This window comes from Urocitellus parryii, chromosome 5 (assembly GCF_045843805.1).
Source record: "Urocitellus parryii isolate mUroPar1 chromosome 5, mUroPar1.hap1, whole genome shotgun sequence".
NCBI lineage: Eukaryota > Metazoa > Chordata > Mammalia > Rodentia > Sciuridae > Urocitellus > Urocitellus parryii.
The window spans coordinates 64,862,280-64,880,787 of NC_135535.1; the positions used below are offsets into that span (position 1 = coordinate 64,862,280).

Here is an 18,508-nt window from a genome sequence, read left to right on the forward strand (position 1 = left end):
GCTTTTCCCTGCCTTCCACCCACAGCCCTGCCAGCTGGCAGGAAGAAGGTCAGCAAAGCTGCTGATAAGAGGTGTATAAAGAGGTTGGCTCAAGGCAAGGGACAGTGGTCTACTCTGCTGGCAACATGCTGTGCTTCCTGGTGTTCGCCACCCTAGTCCTTTATGGTAAGTGGATCATTTGACCTGAGTTCCACAGTAAGGGGGTTTGATCCGGAGGGTGGGAAAGCCTTCCTGATGCTGGAGCCAGCTGCCTATCCCAGAGGAGAGTGGGACGCTCTGCCTGTGAATCCAGCAAAAGTTCTACTTTTCTGGAGCACATGATAGGAAAGATGAGGGCCATGGTAAGACCCTTCTGGGTGGCAGTTCTCTGAATCATGAAGCAGAAAGAAGCCCCTTCTGGGGGTACCTGGGCTTCTCCACCAGCCTCCTTCGCCAGAGGACATCCTCAGCCAGTGCCCACCTGGGATGTGCATGTCTGTCCCTGTCCCCTGGAGAATCCTGCTAAAGTATGGGAGAGGATTCTTCTCCAGCCCAGGGGTGACCTTGGGTGAGCTAAGATCACAGGGTCCTCTAGTCCCTAGCCTGGTGATTTTGGATAGGTCCTTCACAGCAAGACAGAATTTCAGGACTCCTGGGACTTCTGGCACTGCAGACTCCCTTACTTTCAAAAAAAGGCTCAGAGAACTCAGAGAACTCAGAGCTGGGCCCCTCATTTGTTAGGAAAGAGCTGTGAATTTGCAGACAAAGCTAACATTCCTCAAACACAACCACCACTCCCCACCCCCACCCCCACTTCCACCCAGGGTTGACCCCATGCTTAGTCATCACTCACTTTTCTTCTGTCCCACAAAGGAAACAGCATCCCGAACTTTCCAGAAACTAATGCTCGGGTGGTTGGAGGGACTGAGGCCCAGAAGAATTCCTGGCCCTCTCAGGTGGGTGTTCCTTCACAGCCCAAACTTTTACCCAAATAAGAGTTGCTGCACACTCAGAAAAAGTGTTGTGCTGTCTGTGTGCGTCCTGATCAACAGGCAGCTCTCCAATTGTCTATTTTAAAGATGGATGGGACCAGGCTTGTGTGGATTTCTAAATGCAAAAGCCTTGCAAGAAGGGGTTTGAATATCAGCCATACTCTCCCAGACATGCACCCAAACACAATGACTTTTATACCTCAGAGACACTACTGTGACACACCTGCAGGACTATGTGCTAGACCCACACACTGGGCTTCACATACCTTCAAGCACGCATGCCCTCACCAGCGCATGAAGTACACATGTACACGCACCACACAGTACCACACGCATTGAGCGCTGTGCTTATTTGGCTAGAGTTACCACTTGCTTCATGCAGGAGCTGGCCCCTGATCCAAGCAAATGTAAATATATAAAACTGGCAGCCTGGGTGCAGTGGGACATGCCTGTAATCCCAGTAGTTTGGGAGGCTGAAGCGGGAGGATCACAAGGTCAAAATCAGCCTCAGCAACTTAGTGAAGCGCTAAGTGACTTAGCAATACTCTAAGCAATTTAGCAATACTCTGTCTCAAAAAATAAAATAAAATAAAAAGGGATAGGGATGTAGCTCAGTGGTTAAACACCCCTAAGTTAAATCCCTGGTACCAAAAAAGCAAAAACTGGCATATTGATTGGTGAATAGCCACACCTGGAAATTAAACTAGATTCAATTTATGACAGTTTGAGCCCCAATCTTCAGGAGATTCGCTGTGTGATACAAGGAAGCATGAACTTAAAAAAAAAAAAAAAGCATTCCATTAGCATTTCTAAGTATTCCCTGGGTTGGGGGTACAGGATACTTCTTGAAAACATTGAAGGGAGAACTCTTGAGAACTAAATGGTATAGGGCTTAGATGAAGGAGTTACAACTGGATACATTTCCTTTCCAACAGGGTACAGAGATAAAAGGACCTGGGCTCTAGGCCCATTGCAACACTAGCCTATAAATGCCAAATACAGTATTGTGCCTTTATTTCCCTATCCATGTGCACAGCAAACATCACCAAACAATGGAGCACCCTTTCCAGCTGACCCCAGAAACATCTATGCACCCCTTCTCAACAACACCCCCTGAGTAGCCATTACCAAACAAACAATAGCAATTGACTGGTCAAAGGAAACCTGCCTGCTCTCCCTAGTCCAGAAAGTTAAGAGGATGTCCTGAGGGAAGTCAGGAATTTAAGGTGACATGTTTGGGGGCAAAGACTTTGGGCAAACACCAGCCTATTCTTCTTTTCTTTCCTCCCCGTCTAGGTTTCCCTCCAGTACCAGTCTGGAAGTTCCTGGTTTCACACTTGTGGAGGGACCCTCGTCAAAGAGAACTGGGTGTTGACAGCGGCTCACTGCGTGGACCAGTGAGAAAAAACAAAGACTAACATTTCTGAGCCTCTGGGAGGGGAAAAAGTTATCTTTTTGGAGAAATACGCAACTTTAACTTATACAGGGGCAGTATAATATGGGTGTGGGCAGTGGGCTGTTGCCCAGCCCATCTGTGTTTAGGAGTCAGTGGAGCAAGGGTATGAGAGAAAAGTACAAGTTTTGGAGTCAGGAAGGATCCCTTCCAAATTTTGTTGCACTGTCTCCTACCCATGTAGCCTTGGGCAACTTGCTTAGCTCCTCTAGTCTCCCATTCTCTTATCTCTAAAACTAGGTAATAATACCTATTTTGTAGAGCCGTTATGAGGAGTGAGTAAATATCTAAGTGCCTAGTCAACATAGAACTAAAGTTTGTTCATATTTGTCATGAGCAGAAGTTCTCATATTTGAGCATGAATCACCTGGTGCACCTCTAATCCCAGCAACTTGGGAGGAAGCTGAGGCAGGAGGATCACAAGTTTGAGGCCAGTCTCAGCAACTTAATGTAACTCCATCTCAAAATAAAAAAATACAAAGGACTGGGGATGTAGCTCAGTGGTAAAGCACCCCTGGGTTCAATCCCGTGTGTGTGTGTGTGTGTGTGTGTGTGTGTGTGGTGTTTGTGTGGGGGTCACCTGGAAAGCACAAGGCTCCACTCAGCAAAGTTTCTGATTTGGTTAGTCCCGAGTGAGGCTGGTTCCAGGACCACAATTACTAGCCGAGAAGTTTGTTCTTCCTTTAAAGTCCTTCTGTGGCTAAGAGCCATGATTTTACTGTGCTTACTACAGCTGTCCCAGGTGAAGATGTTTAGCTTAATAAACCGTGAACATGAAGTTGATAGTTTTCCCACTTCCACAAGTCAGTAGTAAATTAAGGAATGAGAGAGCTTGTTACTTCCTCCTCTTGGAGGGTCTTCCATCCTCGTCTGCGGGCCAACTAAGATGGGTTCCTATCCTAAAGATAAAAGAGTTCTTTTCAACTTTCCTCTCGGGAGGAAAGGGAGCCTCCTGAATCACTCAGGGCTTTCCCCTCTCACTCCAGCCCAATGGTCTTCCGTGTGGTGGCTGGGGACCACAACCTCGGAAAGGAAGAAGGGACGGAGCAGTACATGGAAGTGGATAAGATCGTGATACACCCGAACTGGGACAGCAAGGACGTGGCTGCCGGGTAGGGACAAGGTGGAACTGGGGGGTGGAGAGCTGATGAGCCAGCTGCTGGATCTAGTTGGGTCTTGGTTCCCTTCACGTGTTCTCCCAGAGGCTAGAGGGGCCTGCATTGCCTGAAACTTGGTGGCTTATGGGGCCTTTGATGAGGAGTCTGGAGAATCTCTGGGCACTATGTCCTACAGGGAGTAATAAACTGGCTCATTCATCCAGAAGAACTTTGAGAATTTAGATTGGGGAGGGCTTGAGAATTTCTGAAGATCTTTAGGATTTGTTCGATGTAGGTGGGTTTGCGTGATTTGATTAAGTGAAAGCCCTTCTCTCTATTTTAATGTCTCTAGGCTTTATTTGTTTGTTATTATTTATTATTCACTTTATGGAATACACTCTATAAGTAAAGGGAGATTTTTTTTTTTCTATTGGTGCTGGAGAAGAAACTCAGGGCCTCAGGCATGTTAAGCACGAGCTCTCCCACTGGGCTAAGACCCAGTGTCAAAAGGAAATTTCTTAAAATGAACCTTACATAAGACCAAGTTGTACACTTTTGGGGAAGAAATTATTTTTAATTTTTTTTAGTTGTTGACAGATCTTTATTTTATTCATTTATTTATATGCGGTGCTGAGAATTGAACCCAGTGCCTCACACATGCAAGGCAAGTGCTCTACGACTGAGCCACAACCCCAGCCCTGGGGAAGAAATTATTAAAGTGATTTTTTTCAAGGCTTTGGATTTACCTCAGTGGTAGAGCACTTGCCTATCATGAATGAAGACCCAGGTTTCATCCCCAACACCAAAAGAAAGAAAGAAGAAAGAAAGAAAAAGAAAGAGAGAGAGGGGGGAGGGAGAAGGAAGGAAAGAAAAAGTTTAAAAGAAAGAATAAAGGAAAAAAAGGTGATAATTCTGTAGAGTGTGGAGGTGGGGATGGGTACAAGTATTGGGACACTTCTGCAGAGCTTTCAGAGCCATGCAGTCTTTCACATCTTTCTTTAAAAGCTGCCCCCAATATCATGCCATCTGCTCCATTCTGATTACCCATTCTCCACTTCCCAGGGATGCACAGATCAGAGCCAGGCTGCAATATAAAAATTTCTCCAGCAGATGGTGCTGTTAAACATATAATGTCCTACTGTAAACTCAAATGCTTAGCAACTTAGCTTCCTTCTTGCAAGTGTTGGTTTCCAGCTAGATGGAGTGACAAAAGCTTAGTACTGACCAGTGCCAATGCTGATCAGAGGGAAGACCTGATTCCACCAGTGAACTGTCTCCTTTCCTCCTGCAGCCATGACATCGCCCTGCTGCGCCTAACCCAGAGCGTTACCCTCAATAGCTATGTCCAGCTGTCTGCTCTGCCCCTGAAAGGAATCATTCTGAGAAACAAATATCCTTGCTCCATCACAGGCTGGGGCAGGACCAGGAGTAAGTTATCTACATTGGCACCATCTACCACTGGGATCTTGATAATGCAGCTAAGCTTCTGGAGTATATCTTTCTGTGGTTCTAGGTGTTTATAGTCAGAAACCAACAACCTAAAGACCATAGATAAAATAACTGATACATGAAACTAAGCTAAGTACAGGCGGTGGAATAGTCAAGTCAGCGATTCATAGACCCTAAGAACTAAAAAAGACTTCACTTGGGTGCAGTGACTCATGCCTGTAATCCCAGCCACTCAGGAAACTGAGGCAGTAGGATTGCAAGTTTAAGGCCAGCCTCAGCAATTTAGTGAGGACCCTAAGCAACTTTAGCAAGACCCTGTCTCAAAATTAAAAAAAATAAATAAAAGGACTGGGGATGTGACTCAGTGGTTAATTGTCCCTGGGTTCAATTCCCAGTATAAAATAAATAGATACATAGATAGATAGATAGATAAGACTTCTTACACGAAGAAACTAAGGCCCAATGAAATTAAGGACCTTAATCACATGACTATTAGTACAAATCTGGATTCAGAAGCCAGGCATCCTGGGTCTCACTTTATTGGTAATTATACCATCATGCTACCTCCATAGACAGGTACTGGGCTGAGTTGGAATAAATGAACCAGGAGTAGCTATAGATCCTCATGAGTCAGGGCAGAGGAAGTCTCAGCCCTCTTCTGATCATTATGAGAAGATTTCAAGTAGGGAATATTATTCAGAAAATATGGAAAGGTAGGAAGGCTATGAAGAGAAATAGGAAGGAACATTAATCTTGATGCAAAAGACTGTCAGCCACAAGGTGATACTTTCTTTACTGAAGGACAGGCAAGTCATGCTGTGACCAGCCAGTCCATTGGGAAAACCTAGAGCTGAAAGAGACATGCTTCTAATCCAACTCTGCCCTCCTGTCAGTTCACTGAATGTCACTGTGGTTCAATTTCTTGATCCATAACATTAAGCATTGTTGCAATGATCCAAAGAAATAGCACATGGCATCAGAATGAGAATGGTTCTGTGTTAGTAACTTTATCCTCACAGAATCTCAAAGTTGAAAGGAGCCTTAAAATTTGTCTTTCTTGAAGACTTTGAAAAGCCACAAGAGTCAAGTAAAAAAAGCTGTACCAGGCTCTTAAGAAATAAAAACAGGTGTGCATGATCACTGTTCTACTTGTATTGTAAGGAGTAGGACACACAGATGAGTTGTCAACAAATAAGGCCTTTCTAATTCCTTAACACAGTTATCCATGAGTGATAGAAAGCAGGAATAGGATTCTTGGTTTAGAGGCTGGGAACAATAAGCAAGGATACCTCCCCAAAGGAAGAAGCCGGTAGCTGCCATATAAGGAGGAGAGAGGCCAGCCTGGGCAACTTAGCAAGACACTGTCCCAAAATAAAATTAAAAGGGCTGGGGTATTGCTCAGTGGTAGAGCCCTTGCCTAGCACGTGAGGGAAAAGAGAGGAGGATTCATGACCTATGACAAGCAGAGAGAAGGAGCTCACCCTGACTCCATGGTACACCAAAGCTTGGGACAGTTTAGCAGGGTGTGGAAGGATTTTTCCCTAGTCAGCATCAGGGGCTGACTTCCAGTGTTGTATGCCCTGTTTAGCCGAAGGACAGCTAGCCCAGACCCTTCATCAGGCGCCCATGCCCACCGTGGACCATGCCACCTGCTCTCACCCTTCCTACTGGGGTTCCGCCGTGAAGACCACCATGATGTGTGCTGGTGGAGATGGAGTTACTGCTGGATGCCAGGTAAAAATTACAAGCATCAGGAGTCCCACTTCATTGCTTTCCCCTCTGTTCTCCCCACTTCCCTCCACCTTTGGCTCACTCCACACCTACTCTGGTATCCACATACAGTCTCCAATTCCTATTCTGGTATCAGAATGAGAATGGTTCTGTGTTAGTAACTTTATCCTTGCAGAATCTCAAAGTTGAAAGGAGCCTTAAAATTTGTCTTTCTTGGGCCGGGGTTGTAGTTCAGTCGTAGAGCACTTGCCTAGCATGTGTGAGGCCCTGGGTTTAATTCTCAGCACTGCATATAAATAAATAAAATAAAGGTCTATTGATAACTAAAAAAATATTGAAAGAAAAAAAATTTTGTCTTGCTTGCCACACCTATAATCTCAGCTATGTGAGAGGCTGAAGCAGAAGGATCGCAAGTTTAAAAGCAGCCCAGGCAATTTAACAAGACCCTGTCTCAAAAAATAAAAAAGCCTGGGGATATAATCTAGTGGTAAGGCACCCCTGAGTTTAATCCCTAGTACCCATCCCCCAAAAGTTTTGTTTTACTTGATGTCCCCACCTCAGAAGCTTGTGTATGGCCTAATATTTGTATATTGGTATATATATATATATGTTCTTCAGAACTTGTGACCTATATTTTTTATGACAGGAATGGGGCTGAGGCTGGAAAGATGGTTATAATTGGGTGTAAGGTAGCTCCCACTCCTATCAATCCCAATTGTTCCTGTATTTCCTCCATTACCACCCCTTTACCCCAGTAGTATTTACAGCAGTAGATTACAAGCGAATATGGTAGGGGAAAGTACACAAAATAATTTTATAATAGTTTTTATATAATAGAATTTTACTCTGTTTAGACAAGATCAGTCAGCAATAAGTCATATTATAGATTTCTTTCTTTTTTCTTTTTTGGGGGCCCAAATTGGATTTGACCCAGGGGTGCTTTACCTCTAAGCTATGTCCCCAACCCTTTTTAATTTCTATTTTAAGACAGGATTGCTCACTAAGTTGCTGAGGGTCTTGCTAAATTGCTGAGGCTGGCCTCAAGTTTTCGTTTCCCCTGCCTCAGCCTTCCAAGTTGCTTGGAATTACAAACATGAGCCACCACGCCCAGCCACTTTACAGATTTCTTAATGCAGTTCAACAATGTTTGGTGTGTAATCTACTACATGCCAAGCACTGTGCTAGGTGCTAGGGATACAAAGATGAATGAATCAGACAATGTCAAGGGGGGGAGAATCCAGTAGGATATTAGAATACATTGTGACTAAGTGCTAAAAAAAAAGACACGCAGAGAGTGATATGGGGACCTGAGGGCAAGTACTCATGGAGTCAGAAAAGAACTTTCTCTAAGAAAGTAAAATGTGCTGTGAGTCCTAAAGGTTAAATAGAAGGAAGCTAGACCAAAAAAAAAAGGGGGTGGGGGGTGGGAAGACATTTAGAAAAGGGGACAGCATGAATAAAGACATTAGTTGAATCTTAGAACACATGAAGAGTTACTGGGCGTTCCCTACAGCTACAGCAGAGCAGAGGTTTAAGGGCCACATGCCAAATCCAGCCTGCTGCCTGATTTGATATGGTCCATTTTTATATGGTTAGGGGAAAAAAATCAAAAGAATAATATTTTAGGGGCTGGAGTTGTGGCTCAGTGGTACAGTGTTCACCTAGCGCAGGTGAGGCACTGGGTTCGATCCTCAGCACTACATAAAAAATAAGTAAATAAAAATAAAGGCATTGTGTCCACCTACAACTAAAATATATATATATATATATATATATATTTAAAAGAATAATATTTCATGACATGAAAAATATATAAATTTGCAGTGTTCTAAATGACATTTTGGGGGGAGGGGACATGGCCTCAGCTGATTTACATAGTGTTTTAGGGCTGCCTTTGTACTACAATATAAAGGTTCCAACAGAGATTAGCATGATTTGGATATTAAGCTAACTGATAAAAAATTAGATATAAGAAAGAGGAACTGGGGGCAGAAAGTGGGGTTGGAGACACTTGAGAGCAACTGATATTCTATCTCCCGCCCCAGGGAAAAGTTGTAGAATGAGAAGCAGTGAGTTAGGGAAAAACTACAAGAATATAAATGCTTGAGTGCTTTAGGGCCAGGTGAAGAACAAAGAACTCACTAGAGTTCTAAGTAAGAGAGGAAGAGTAGAGTTATGAGAAAAATGTGTAGCAGGGATTTACAGAATCTCAGGAAATACTGAAGGTCATTACACAGTGTGGCTACTTTGGCAACTGGCCAATCACTGTTAATCACAGCAAGAGCAGTTTTAGTGGTGATGGCAGAAGCTCAATCAAAGGGTAAGGAATGTGTGTGGGCTAGGGTTATAGCTCAGTGGTAGAACGTTTGCCTAGCATGTGTGAGGCACTGGGTTCAGTCCTCAGCACCTCATAAAAATAAATAAAATAAAGGTATTGTGTCCGTGTACAACTAAAAAAAATTTTTTTAAAAAAAGGGTAAGGAATAAAGAAGCAATAAGAAAAATTGCAGAGGATGTAAATAACTCTCTCAAGAATCTTGAATGAATGGGAGGAACAGAAAAAGTCTGGTACTTTTAATGACAGCAAATCATGGAGGGGATGTATCTTTTAAAAGGGAAAGAAACTGAGTGCAAAGTTAGAAAGGGAATAATGGATGGCACAAGATCCCAGAAGAGAAGGGAGAGTTGGAACCAAGAGCATAGAGGGAACTGACTTTGACGAGGAGGAGGGACACCAGACATACACATGAATGTGAAAGAGTTTGTAGGGTGGGTAGCTGCAAGTTGTCAGGTGTTCTGTATTATTGCTTCTGGTTACTCATGAACTAGGAAGAGTCCACTTGACTGCTAAAAATGAAGGTGCAAAGGTTATATGCATTTGGAATAAAGAGGTGAAGGGAAGGAAGATTGTCCTCCAATGTGTTGAAGTTGGAGACTAGGTAGTGACCCCCTGGATGTATACTCCATCTTACTCACAGACCCAGATGGAGGGAATGGATTAATCCAGACCTGGGTTTCTTGCATGAGTCTGGAAATTGAACAGAACTGCAGATCAACTACAAGGTACAAGCTACACGGAGGAGGAAGAGATGTCACTAGCAGGAAGCTGGTTGGATGGCTGAAATAGTAGAATGACAGAATTAAAGGGATTTTTGTGACACACACACACCCAAAGAATTATGGAAATAAGGTGACCAACTTACCCCAGTTTTTCTATGGCTTTCACAGTGTTAAAACTTAAATGCCAAGAGAAACAGACTAATGCATATGTAACCTTTTCTAAGTCCTCATCAGTCTATAACTGTTCCTTGTTTTTTAGTTGTAGATAGACACAATACCTTTATTTTATTCATTTATTTTTATGTTGTGCTGAGGATCAAACCCGGTGCCTCACACATGCTAGGCAAGTGCTTTGCCACTGAGCTACAGCCCCAGCCCAGTCTATAACCTCTTAAGATTTATATCTTTCTGAGTAAATTTCACACCTTTCTGCTTTCTCAAGGCCTAGAACTCTGAAAAACCAGGGTAATTCTCTTCCAGCTGCCACCAAGTTGTTAATTCTCTGAGACAATTGTGTTTCTAGGTGTTTTCCCACTGGAGTTTCCCAAATAGTGTCTTGTGGCCTTTCAGAATTCTGAGTTCCCTTCTCCTCAGAGTGAATTCACAGGGCCGCTCCTGATTCAATGGGCCCATTTCCAGTAAATTCTTTTTCAGCTCTTCCTTCTGCCCTAAAATCCTCAGCCACACTCTCCACCCTTCAGAACCCCTTCTCTTTCCGGTCAATTAGCATAAGACAATGGTATTTCATACAATTTAATTATCTTCTGTTCCTCTAGCTCTGAAAAACTCTCAAATCCCTGGTAGGATATAGGTAGAAGAGATTCAGGTTGTTTTGTTTTGATTATAGTAGTCTAAAAAGAAAAAATTTTCCTAAGCAGTTGGGGTGGGGTACAGCTAGTTCCTCTCTAAAAGAATTCTCTCCAATTTGAACTTTTGGTGTTTTCTTTCCTTTCCTGTTTTGTTTTTATTTTTAAGGTTAAGTTTTATTGAAGCTATACCTATCAAATTGCTTAAACTGGCAAATAAGACCAAGAGACTCCATAGTGAAAAAGAGTAATCAGTATAAATAAAAGAATAATAAAAGAGGGGTCCACTTTTAACTCTTTCCACTGATTGTTTTGCAGTCTACCTCCATCTATGGGAAAAAAGAATATATAGATATAGATATATAGATAGAGATAGAGATAGATGGACACAATAACTTTATTTATTTAATTAATTTTTAAATATTTTTTAAGTTATCGGTGGATCTTTATTTATTTATTTATATATGCTGCTCAGAATCAAACCCAGTGCCTCAGACATATCAAGCAAGCGCTCTACCACTGAGCTACAACACCAGCCCCTAAAATATATATTTAACATTACTACTTAACTTTTCAGTTCAGGTATTATGGAATATGTGGTTCTCTCTTATGCCCACACATTGTCTCCTTCTGCCAACCATGAGCTTTTCCCATCACCTCCTCAAACTCTCTACCACCCCCAAATATTTTTGATTAGATTAACAATCAATGTTTATTATGATTATGTAAAATGCTATTCACAAGTAAATCATGTACTATTCTATGATTACTTTTTCTTTCTCATGTTAATTTTGTTTTCCCTGGAGTCAGTAACTTTTTCATTTGCTGAATACATAGTCAATTCATCACTAATTCAACTCTACATTCTCCTCTATTTTTTTTTTTTTTTGCTGGTAACAGTTTTTTTTTTTTTAATTGAATTTATTTTTTAAATACATGACAGTGAGGGGCTGGGATTGTGGCTCAGCGGTAGAGCGCTCACCTCACATGTGTGAGGGCCTGGGTTTTGCTCCTCAGCACCACATAAAAATAAATAAATAAAGGTATTGTGTCCAATTATAACTAAAAAATAAATATTAAAAAAATGACAGTTGAATGCATTACAATTCTTATTACACGTATAGAGCACAATTTTTCATATGTCTCTTTGTATATAAAGTATGTTCACACCAACTCATGTACTTTGGATAATGATGTCCATCACATTCCACCTTCATTGCTAACCCTCTGCCCCTCCCTTTCCCTCCCACCTCTCTGCCCTATCTGGAGTTCTTCTATTCCTCCCACGCTCCCTCTCTCTACCCCACTATAAGTCAGTCACCTTATATCAGAGAAAACATTCGGCATTTGTTTTTTTGGGTTTGGCTAACTTCACTTAGCATTATCTTCTCTAACTGCATCCATTTACCTGCAAGTGCCATGATTTTATTCTCTTTTCCCAGCCTTAATATTATTATTATTTTAAAATTTGAAACAGGATTTTGCTAAATTTGCCAAGGTTGGCCTTGAACTTGAGATCCTCCTGCCTCTGGAGTAAATAAGATTTCAGGGCTGAGCCACCATGACCAGCTTCTCCACTAATTTTTAACCTACCTGTTTCAGCTACTCTTACCACTATTGGTCTGTGTCTTGGTGAAGGTCTATTTATATTTATTATGAGGGATACTTAGTGGGTTTTTTTCTTTGTAGAAACTCCAAATCTTTTGTTCTGAAAAATGTTTATTCTTAATAGTTTTTTCCCCTACATTCTTAGTTTTCTCTTTCTAGAATTTTTTGTTTGTTGGTTGGTTGGTGCTGGAGCTGAAACCCAGGCCTTTTTGTATGCTAGGTGACTGCTCTACCACTGAGCTGCATATACCACTGCCCCCAGCCCTTTCTAGAATTTTTGTTGTTCACATGTTTATCTCCTGGTCCTCTCCTATATATTTTGTTTGTTCACTCTATGTTCCAACACTCCCAAACTTTCATTTCTACTATCAGATTTGTAAATTTTTGTTCTCTAAACATACTGTTTAATGACATGCTTCTCTTGTATCATGGATGCAATATTAACTATAGTTTTTTTTTAAAAAAAGAGATTTTTTAAAATTTTTTTTTAGTTTTTGGGGACACAACATCTTTGTTTGTATGTGGTGCTGAGGATCGAACCTGGGCCACACGCATGCCAGGCGAGCATGCTACCGCTTGAGCCACATCCCCAGCCCTTAACTATAGTTTTATTGCTTATTTTCTTTCTTCTCCCTGCATAGAGTTTGCCTTCACTTTTTATTCCTTTACTCCTCTCTCTTAGTATGTATGTATTTATTTATTTATATTTTGTGGTGCTGGGGATTGAACCCAGGGCCTTGTGCATGTGAGGCAACTGAGACAAATCCCCAACCCCTTATTTTTTATTTTGTTCAGAATTTGGGATTGAACCTAGGGGTCTTCTAATTTTATGTCTGGCATTATACACCTGGCATTCTAAAAGCTGAGTAAGAACGGTGTCGATATCCTAGTCTATAAACCTCTGGGTCATTGTACTGCTAAGCCTGAGCACATAACCATTACCTTATTCATCACTTTCTCTTCTCTTTACCACACTTAGTTTAACATGTGTTGATTACCTACTCTCTGAACATTTTGGTATAATTAGACCCATTGATCTAAATACTGGGGATAAAGGAATTATTAGAACTATATACTTCTCCTATCCCAGGTTCAATTTAAGTCAACTATTGAATTTATGATATTCAAAATTCAATTTGGGTACAGTGGCACACCCCTGTAATCCCAATGACTTGGGACACTGAGGCAGGAGGATCACAAGTTTAAGGCCAGCATGGGAAAAAATAAAAAATAAAAGGGGCTGGAATGTAACTTGGTAATAGAGCTCTTGCCCAGCATGTGCAAGGCCATGGATTCAATTCTCAGTACTACAAAAATAAACAAATAAAATGAAATAAAATAAAATGGCTGTGGGTATAGTTTAGTAGTAGAGATCCCTAGGTTCAATCCACAGTACTGCCAAAAAAAAAAAAAAAGAGTTCAAAATTTTGTGCTTGGGCTAAGGATGTAGCTCAGTGTCAAAAGTATGTGCTTAGCGTGGGCAAAGCCCTGGTTTCCATCCCCAGCACCACAAAAACAAACAACAAAAGCATTCTATGCTAGCACTGTGAAGAGGAATAATACCAGTAAGACATAGTTCCTGACTTAGAAGTTCATAGATATGTGTGGGAGGCAGAAGCAAATTATGAAACCAAAATACAAGGCAACTGCTGCAAAGAGAGGAAGAAGTGCTTTGGTTGTTTAGAAAGGAAGAAGAGATTCATTTTGATTGTGAAGATATGATGGAAGTAGATAATTGAACTGCAGTTTTAAAACTATACAAGATCTCACAAAAAGAAAGGGGTAAGCAGGGGCTGGGATAGAGTGTTTGCCTCGAACATGTGGAGCACTGGGTTCGATCCTCAGCACCATATAAAAAAAGGTGAATAAGTGAAATAAAGGTATTGTGTCCATTTACAACTAAATACACACACACACACACACACACACACACAAAAGGGGGGGTGGGGGGAATGAGCAGACCATAAGCCAAGGCAGAAAGATCAAAAGATCTAGTTTTAGGACTCTGCTTCTCTTCCTTGCAGGGTGATTCTGGAGGTCCCCTCCACTGCTCGGTGAGAGGCAAGTATTCTGTCTACGGAGTGACCAGCTTTGTGTCCAGCCTGGGCTGTAATGTCTCCATGAAGCCCACAGTCTTCACCCGGGTCTCTGCTTACATCTTTTGGATAAATAGGGTGAGTCCTCTCAAATAATGGGATGAAACAGGTTACCTTGAGATCCATATACTGGCTAGGTTAGGGAGCAAAAGGTGGACTGGGACAATAATTGTTTTCCTTATGTAAAGTCCCTTCCCTTCCCCTAGAGGGGAAGTGTACTTTCCCTCCATATTTCTGAGTTCCCTTTCCCATTGAGCAGATTTCACTGTATTGCTTAGCTTAGGCTAAGATTGGGGCAACCATAGATCTGAACCAGGCACACATCCTAATTCCAAGTCAAGGGAAAACGAAACTCAGAAACACCTGTGGGGCCCTCAGGATATGCTCCTTTCCCACAATTTCTTTCTGAGGGCATTTTGAGATTTTGCTTTAACTTTTGAAAGAAATTTTACCACCTTAAGCAATGCTTGAGAGTTAAATGAGACTCTGCCTACACTGATGTGGTAGTAGAACCACATAATACATCTCACTGTGTACTCGTAATGCATCCCGGAGTCTTGTGACATGAATCTTGGCTCACAGCAATTTCAAAGTCTGTCCTTGCTGCTATGTCCTGAGCATATACCTATAATACTGACATATCTAAGACCTAATCTCTTTACCCCCATCCTTATAAACCTTAAACCCCATCCTTATAAGGGCCGTACTTAATTAAGTAGGGCCGTACTTAATTGGGAGTCTTAAAAAACTAAGAAGGTAGACAGAAGTTACTGACTGTGGGTTAGGTGCTATGACACACACCTGTAATCCCAGCTGAGGTAGGAAAATTCAAGTTCAAAGCCAGCCAACTTGGTGAGACCTTGTCTCAGATTAAAAAAAAAAAAAAAAGGCTTGGGCTGAGGCTGAGAGGTAGAAGTGGTAGAGGTGGTAGAGCATCTCTGAGTTCAATTCTTGTACCACCAAAAAAAAAAAAAAAAGTCACTGACTGACTGTGGACATAACTGTTTTTTTTTTTTCCTTTAGGTTTTTCAAAACAACTGAATATTATCTTGAGTCCATTGGTCTTCCAAAGATGGTTCTTAGATCTGCAATAGGACTTGAGATCAACAAGGAAAAAACAGGGTTGGGGGTATAGCTCAGTGTAGATTGCTTACCTAGCATGACCAAAGCCCTGGGTTTGATTCCCAACGGGGTGGGGTGGGGGCACAATCTAAGAGACTATTGAATGAGAGATAAAAAAAAGCAAATAAAAATGAATGTACACTATCATACTATGTCTATTTGTAATTAAGCCCTCTAGAGGAAATGAAGTTATAGGACCCACTTTGGATTTCACCATATCTGTGGGCTGCTGCTTCCTTTTTGCTTCTATCTTTACCAGTTCACAAACTAAGCCCAGGAGGAGCGGTTTTACATTATCCATTTTAGGCTATTTTAGGAACTCCTTATCCATTAATTTATTCATATGCCCCCTCCTATGCATATTTGCTATATTGAAAGGCATAAAGTTCTTTTAAAAGTTCCTTAGTGACCAAATGTGCCCTAACTCCTCAAGGTAGACTGTGGGCTCATCCTCCTTATGTTTCCCCCCTCCAGTGCCTAGAACAAATGCTTACCCTAAGCTTCTGGGCAACAGGAACTACAAGAATATACTAGAGCTGGGCATGGTGGTGCACACCTGTAATCCCAGCAGCTTAGGAGGCTGTGGCAGGAGGATCATGAGTTCAAACCAGCCTCAGCAACTTAATGAAGCCCTAAGCAATTCAGTCAGACCCTGACTCTAAATAAAATATTTTAAAAGGGCTAGGGGCATGGCTCAGTGGTTAAGTGCCCCTGGGTTCAACCCCCAGTTCCAAAAAAAAAAAAAAAAAAAAAGATACACTAGAGATAGAAGTATAGGATTAGGTTGGTAGGACAGATGCCAGAACACTAAGGAAGTGGCAAGTTAGGGGACTGGGGAACAAAGAACTAAAAACAAATCAGATTTTAAATAAAGAGAAAGAAGATACTAAACAAACAAAGGAAAAGGTTGAGGGGAAGATGCAGAACAGAAAGGAAGAGGCAACAACAGGATGGGGCCTCAAGCTAAGTGTGAATCAGCACTTTAAGGCTGGTACTAAAATAAGCAACTGGATCCAGGGTTCTATAAACCACAGAGAACTGGGAAGCTGATAATTTTGCTCTGTCCTAGCAAAGGCTCAGTCTGTTAAGAGTAGCCTAGGAGAAAGCAAAGGGGGAAATGAAAGAAGAAGTCTAAGCAGATGAGAAGTTGCTTTTCATAACCATCACTAAAGGCCAGAGAGGAGGGACTAGGGTAGTAAACATTACAGCAGGGGAAATTAGCTAAAACAGGTCCTGAAATTGGTCCTATTATATCAACAGAGGCTTCCAGAATGTGGTATATACTATAAGAGCTGGGCTGGTGTCAGGACACCCGAGTTCCTGTCCACTGAATTAGAGGGGGTAGCTTGGGCAAATTAATCCTTTTCTATAACTTGATTTACCCATCTAATCAACTTCTAAGTATTGTTCCTGCTTTAATACTAAATGACTGGGTGACCATCAAATTCAGTTCCCAAGATACTGGCACTGAAGAGAGTTTCCTAGAAGGTAGTAGCTGCGATGCATTGCTAAGAGTGCTGTGGAGTCTTGGGAATGACCCTAGGTATCAGCTTCCTTCTGCTAGTGATGCACCTGTTGTCATTGTTATCTTCTCTTGGTGTCCCAGCAGCATCACCATCCTCTGCATTTCTTTCCTCTCCTCTCCATCCAACATCAAGTCCTTCCATCTTTACCATTATGGCTCTCACAGATGATCACAAAAAGCTAAAATCAGAATAAACACTAATCACTTATTGCCTAAAATTTTTGTGTCCATTTCTGTAAATGAACTAAGCAGACTACAGTGGAATCATCTGATTACCAACCTAGCTCCACCAGACTGTGAACATCTTGAGGTCAGAGGCTACATTGTATTCATCCTTGGCTTCCCAGCACCATCAATGCCTGGCACACAGTTTAGTTTGAGTGCACTGTGTCTACTGGGGGCGGGGGGGAAGAAGTGCAAAACAACAGCAGGTAATTTTGTGGCAGGCCTCCAACTTCTTGGGAAGTATATTTTGATCTCTTTTCCTTCCTTGAAAGAATTTAATATGCACTGTAGAATCCTTTTTTTTTAAGAGAGAGAGAGAATTTTAATATTTATTTTTCAGTTTTCAGCAGACACAACATCTTTGTTGGTATGTGGTGCTGAGGATCAAACCCTGGCCGGAAGCATGCCAGGCGAGCGCGCTACCGCTGAGCCACATCCCCAGCCTCACACTGTAGAATCCTTGAATAAATGGTTCCTCCAAATGTAATATCCCAATTTCCAGCTAACCCCTCAAACAGACAACAGTTATTAGTAATCTCAGTAGCCCCATCCTAATTTGCACAATCTGTGTCTGAGTTCACATTCGGCTTCCACCTAGTATACTGCACTCCAACTAGAAAAACTTGCTCCCCGTCCCCTGCACAGGCTCGCATACTCAGTCCTTTTTTTAATAAGATCGCCTCATTTCCTAAAGACGACTTTTCTCTCTGCGGTTGTTGCTCCCTTTCACATCCAGATCTGAAGCCCTGGCTCCTTTCGGCATTCTCCCACTAGCAATTCCAGACTCAGAGCCAACCTCTCAGGCAGTAGCTAAACCGCAACCTGGGGCAAGAAATACAGTTGACTTGCCCACACCACACGAATACTCCTAGAATTGAGAGACGTTTTCTGATACAATAAATAGCCACAGTGAGTTGAACTCAACATTTTCTGCCAGGTTGTTTGTTATTTTCCAATGTTGATGTGCTGGCTAATTTGTTTTCTGGAAGGAATGAGTCTAGGCTCACATTTGAAGATCCTGTTCAGTGGGGTCGATGCTCCCCTGCCACAGGCAAAGTGAGGACCCACTGACCCAGCCTGGGGATGTCCCCACGGGGCCCCCAGCCTGCTGCTCTGGGCTGCACCCTGAGCTGGGCTGTTTGGGGCTGTGGATGGGCCTTGGTGTCTGTGGTCCAGTCTTCGAGGCTGTGGGTGTCTTTGGTGTGGGGCTGGGGTGGCCTGTAGAGCCTGGCCAGGGCAGGGGGGCAGCCCTGGGGGCAGGAGGGCAGCCCTGGGGGCAGGAGGGGAGGCCCAGGCCGCCTGCTTGCTGGCTGGCGCGAGGCACGCTGGGAGCCGCAGCACTTCCTCCCGGGGCCTCTGGAAACC

The 18,508-nt window shown here is 42.4% G+C and overlaps 1 protein-coding gene across 1 annotated transcript; it reads left to right on the plus strand.

Moving 5' to 3' along the window:
* Nucleotides 1-125: 125 nt before the first annotated feature.
* On the plus strand, nt 126-15,312 carry Cela1 (chymotrypsin like elastase 1). The gene is made up of 8 exons (XM_026398626.1): nt 126-165; nt 853-935; nt 2,268-2,368; nt 3,411-3,536; nt 4,813-4,949; nt 6,559-6,704; nt 14,200-14,349; nt 15,295-15,312. The coding sequence occupies exons 1-8, from the start codon at nt 126-128 to the stop codon at nt 15,310-15,312; spliced, it is 801 nt and encodes a 266-aa protein (XP_026254411.1).
* The last annotated feature ends 3,196 nt before the right edge of the window (nt 15,313-18,508 follow it).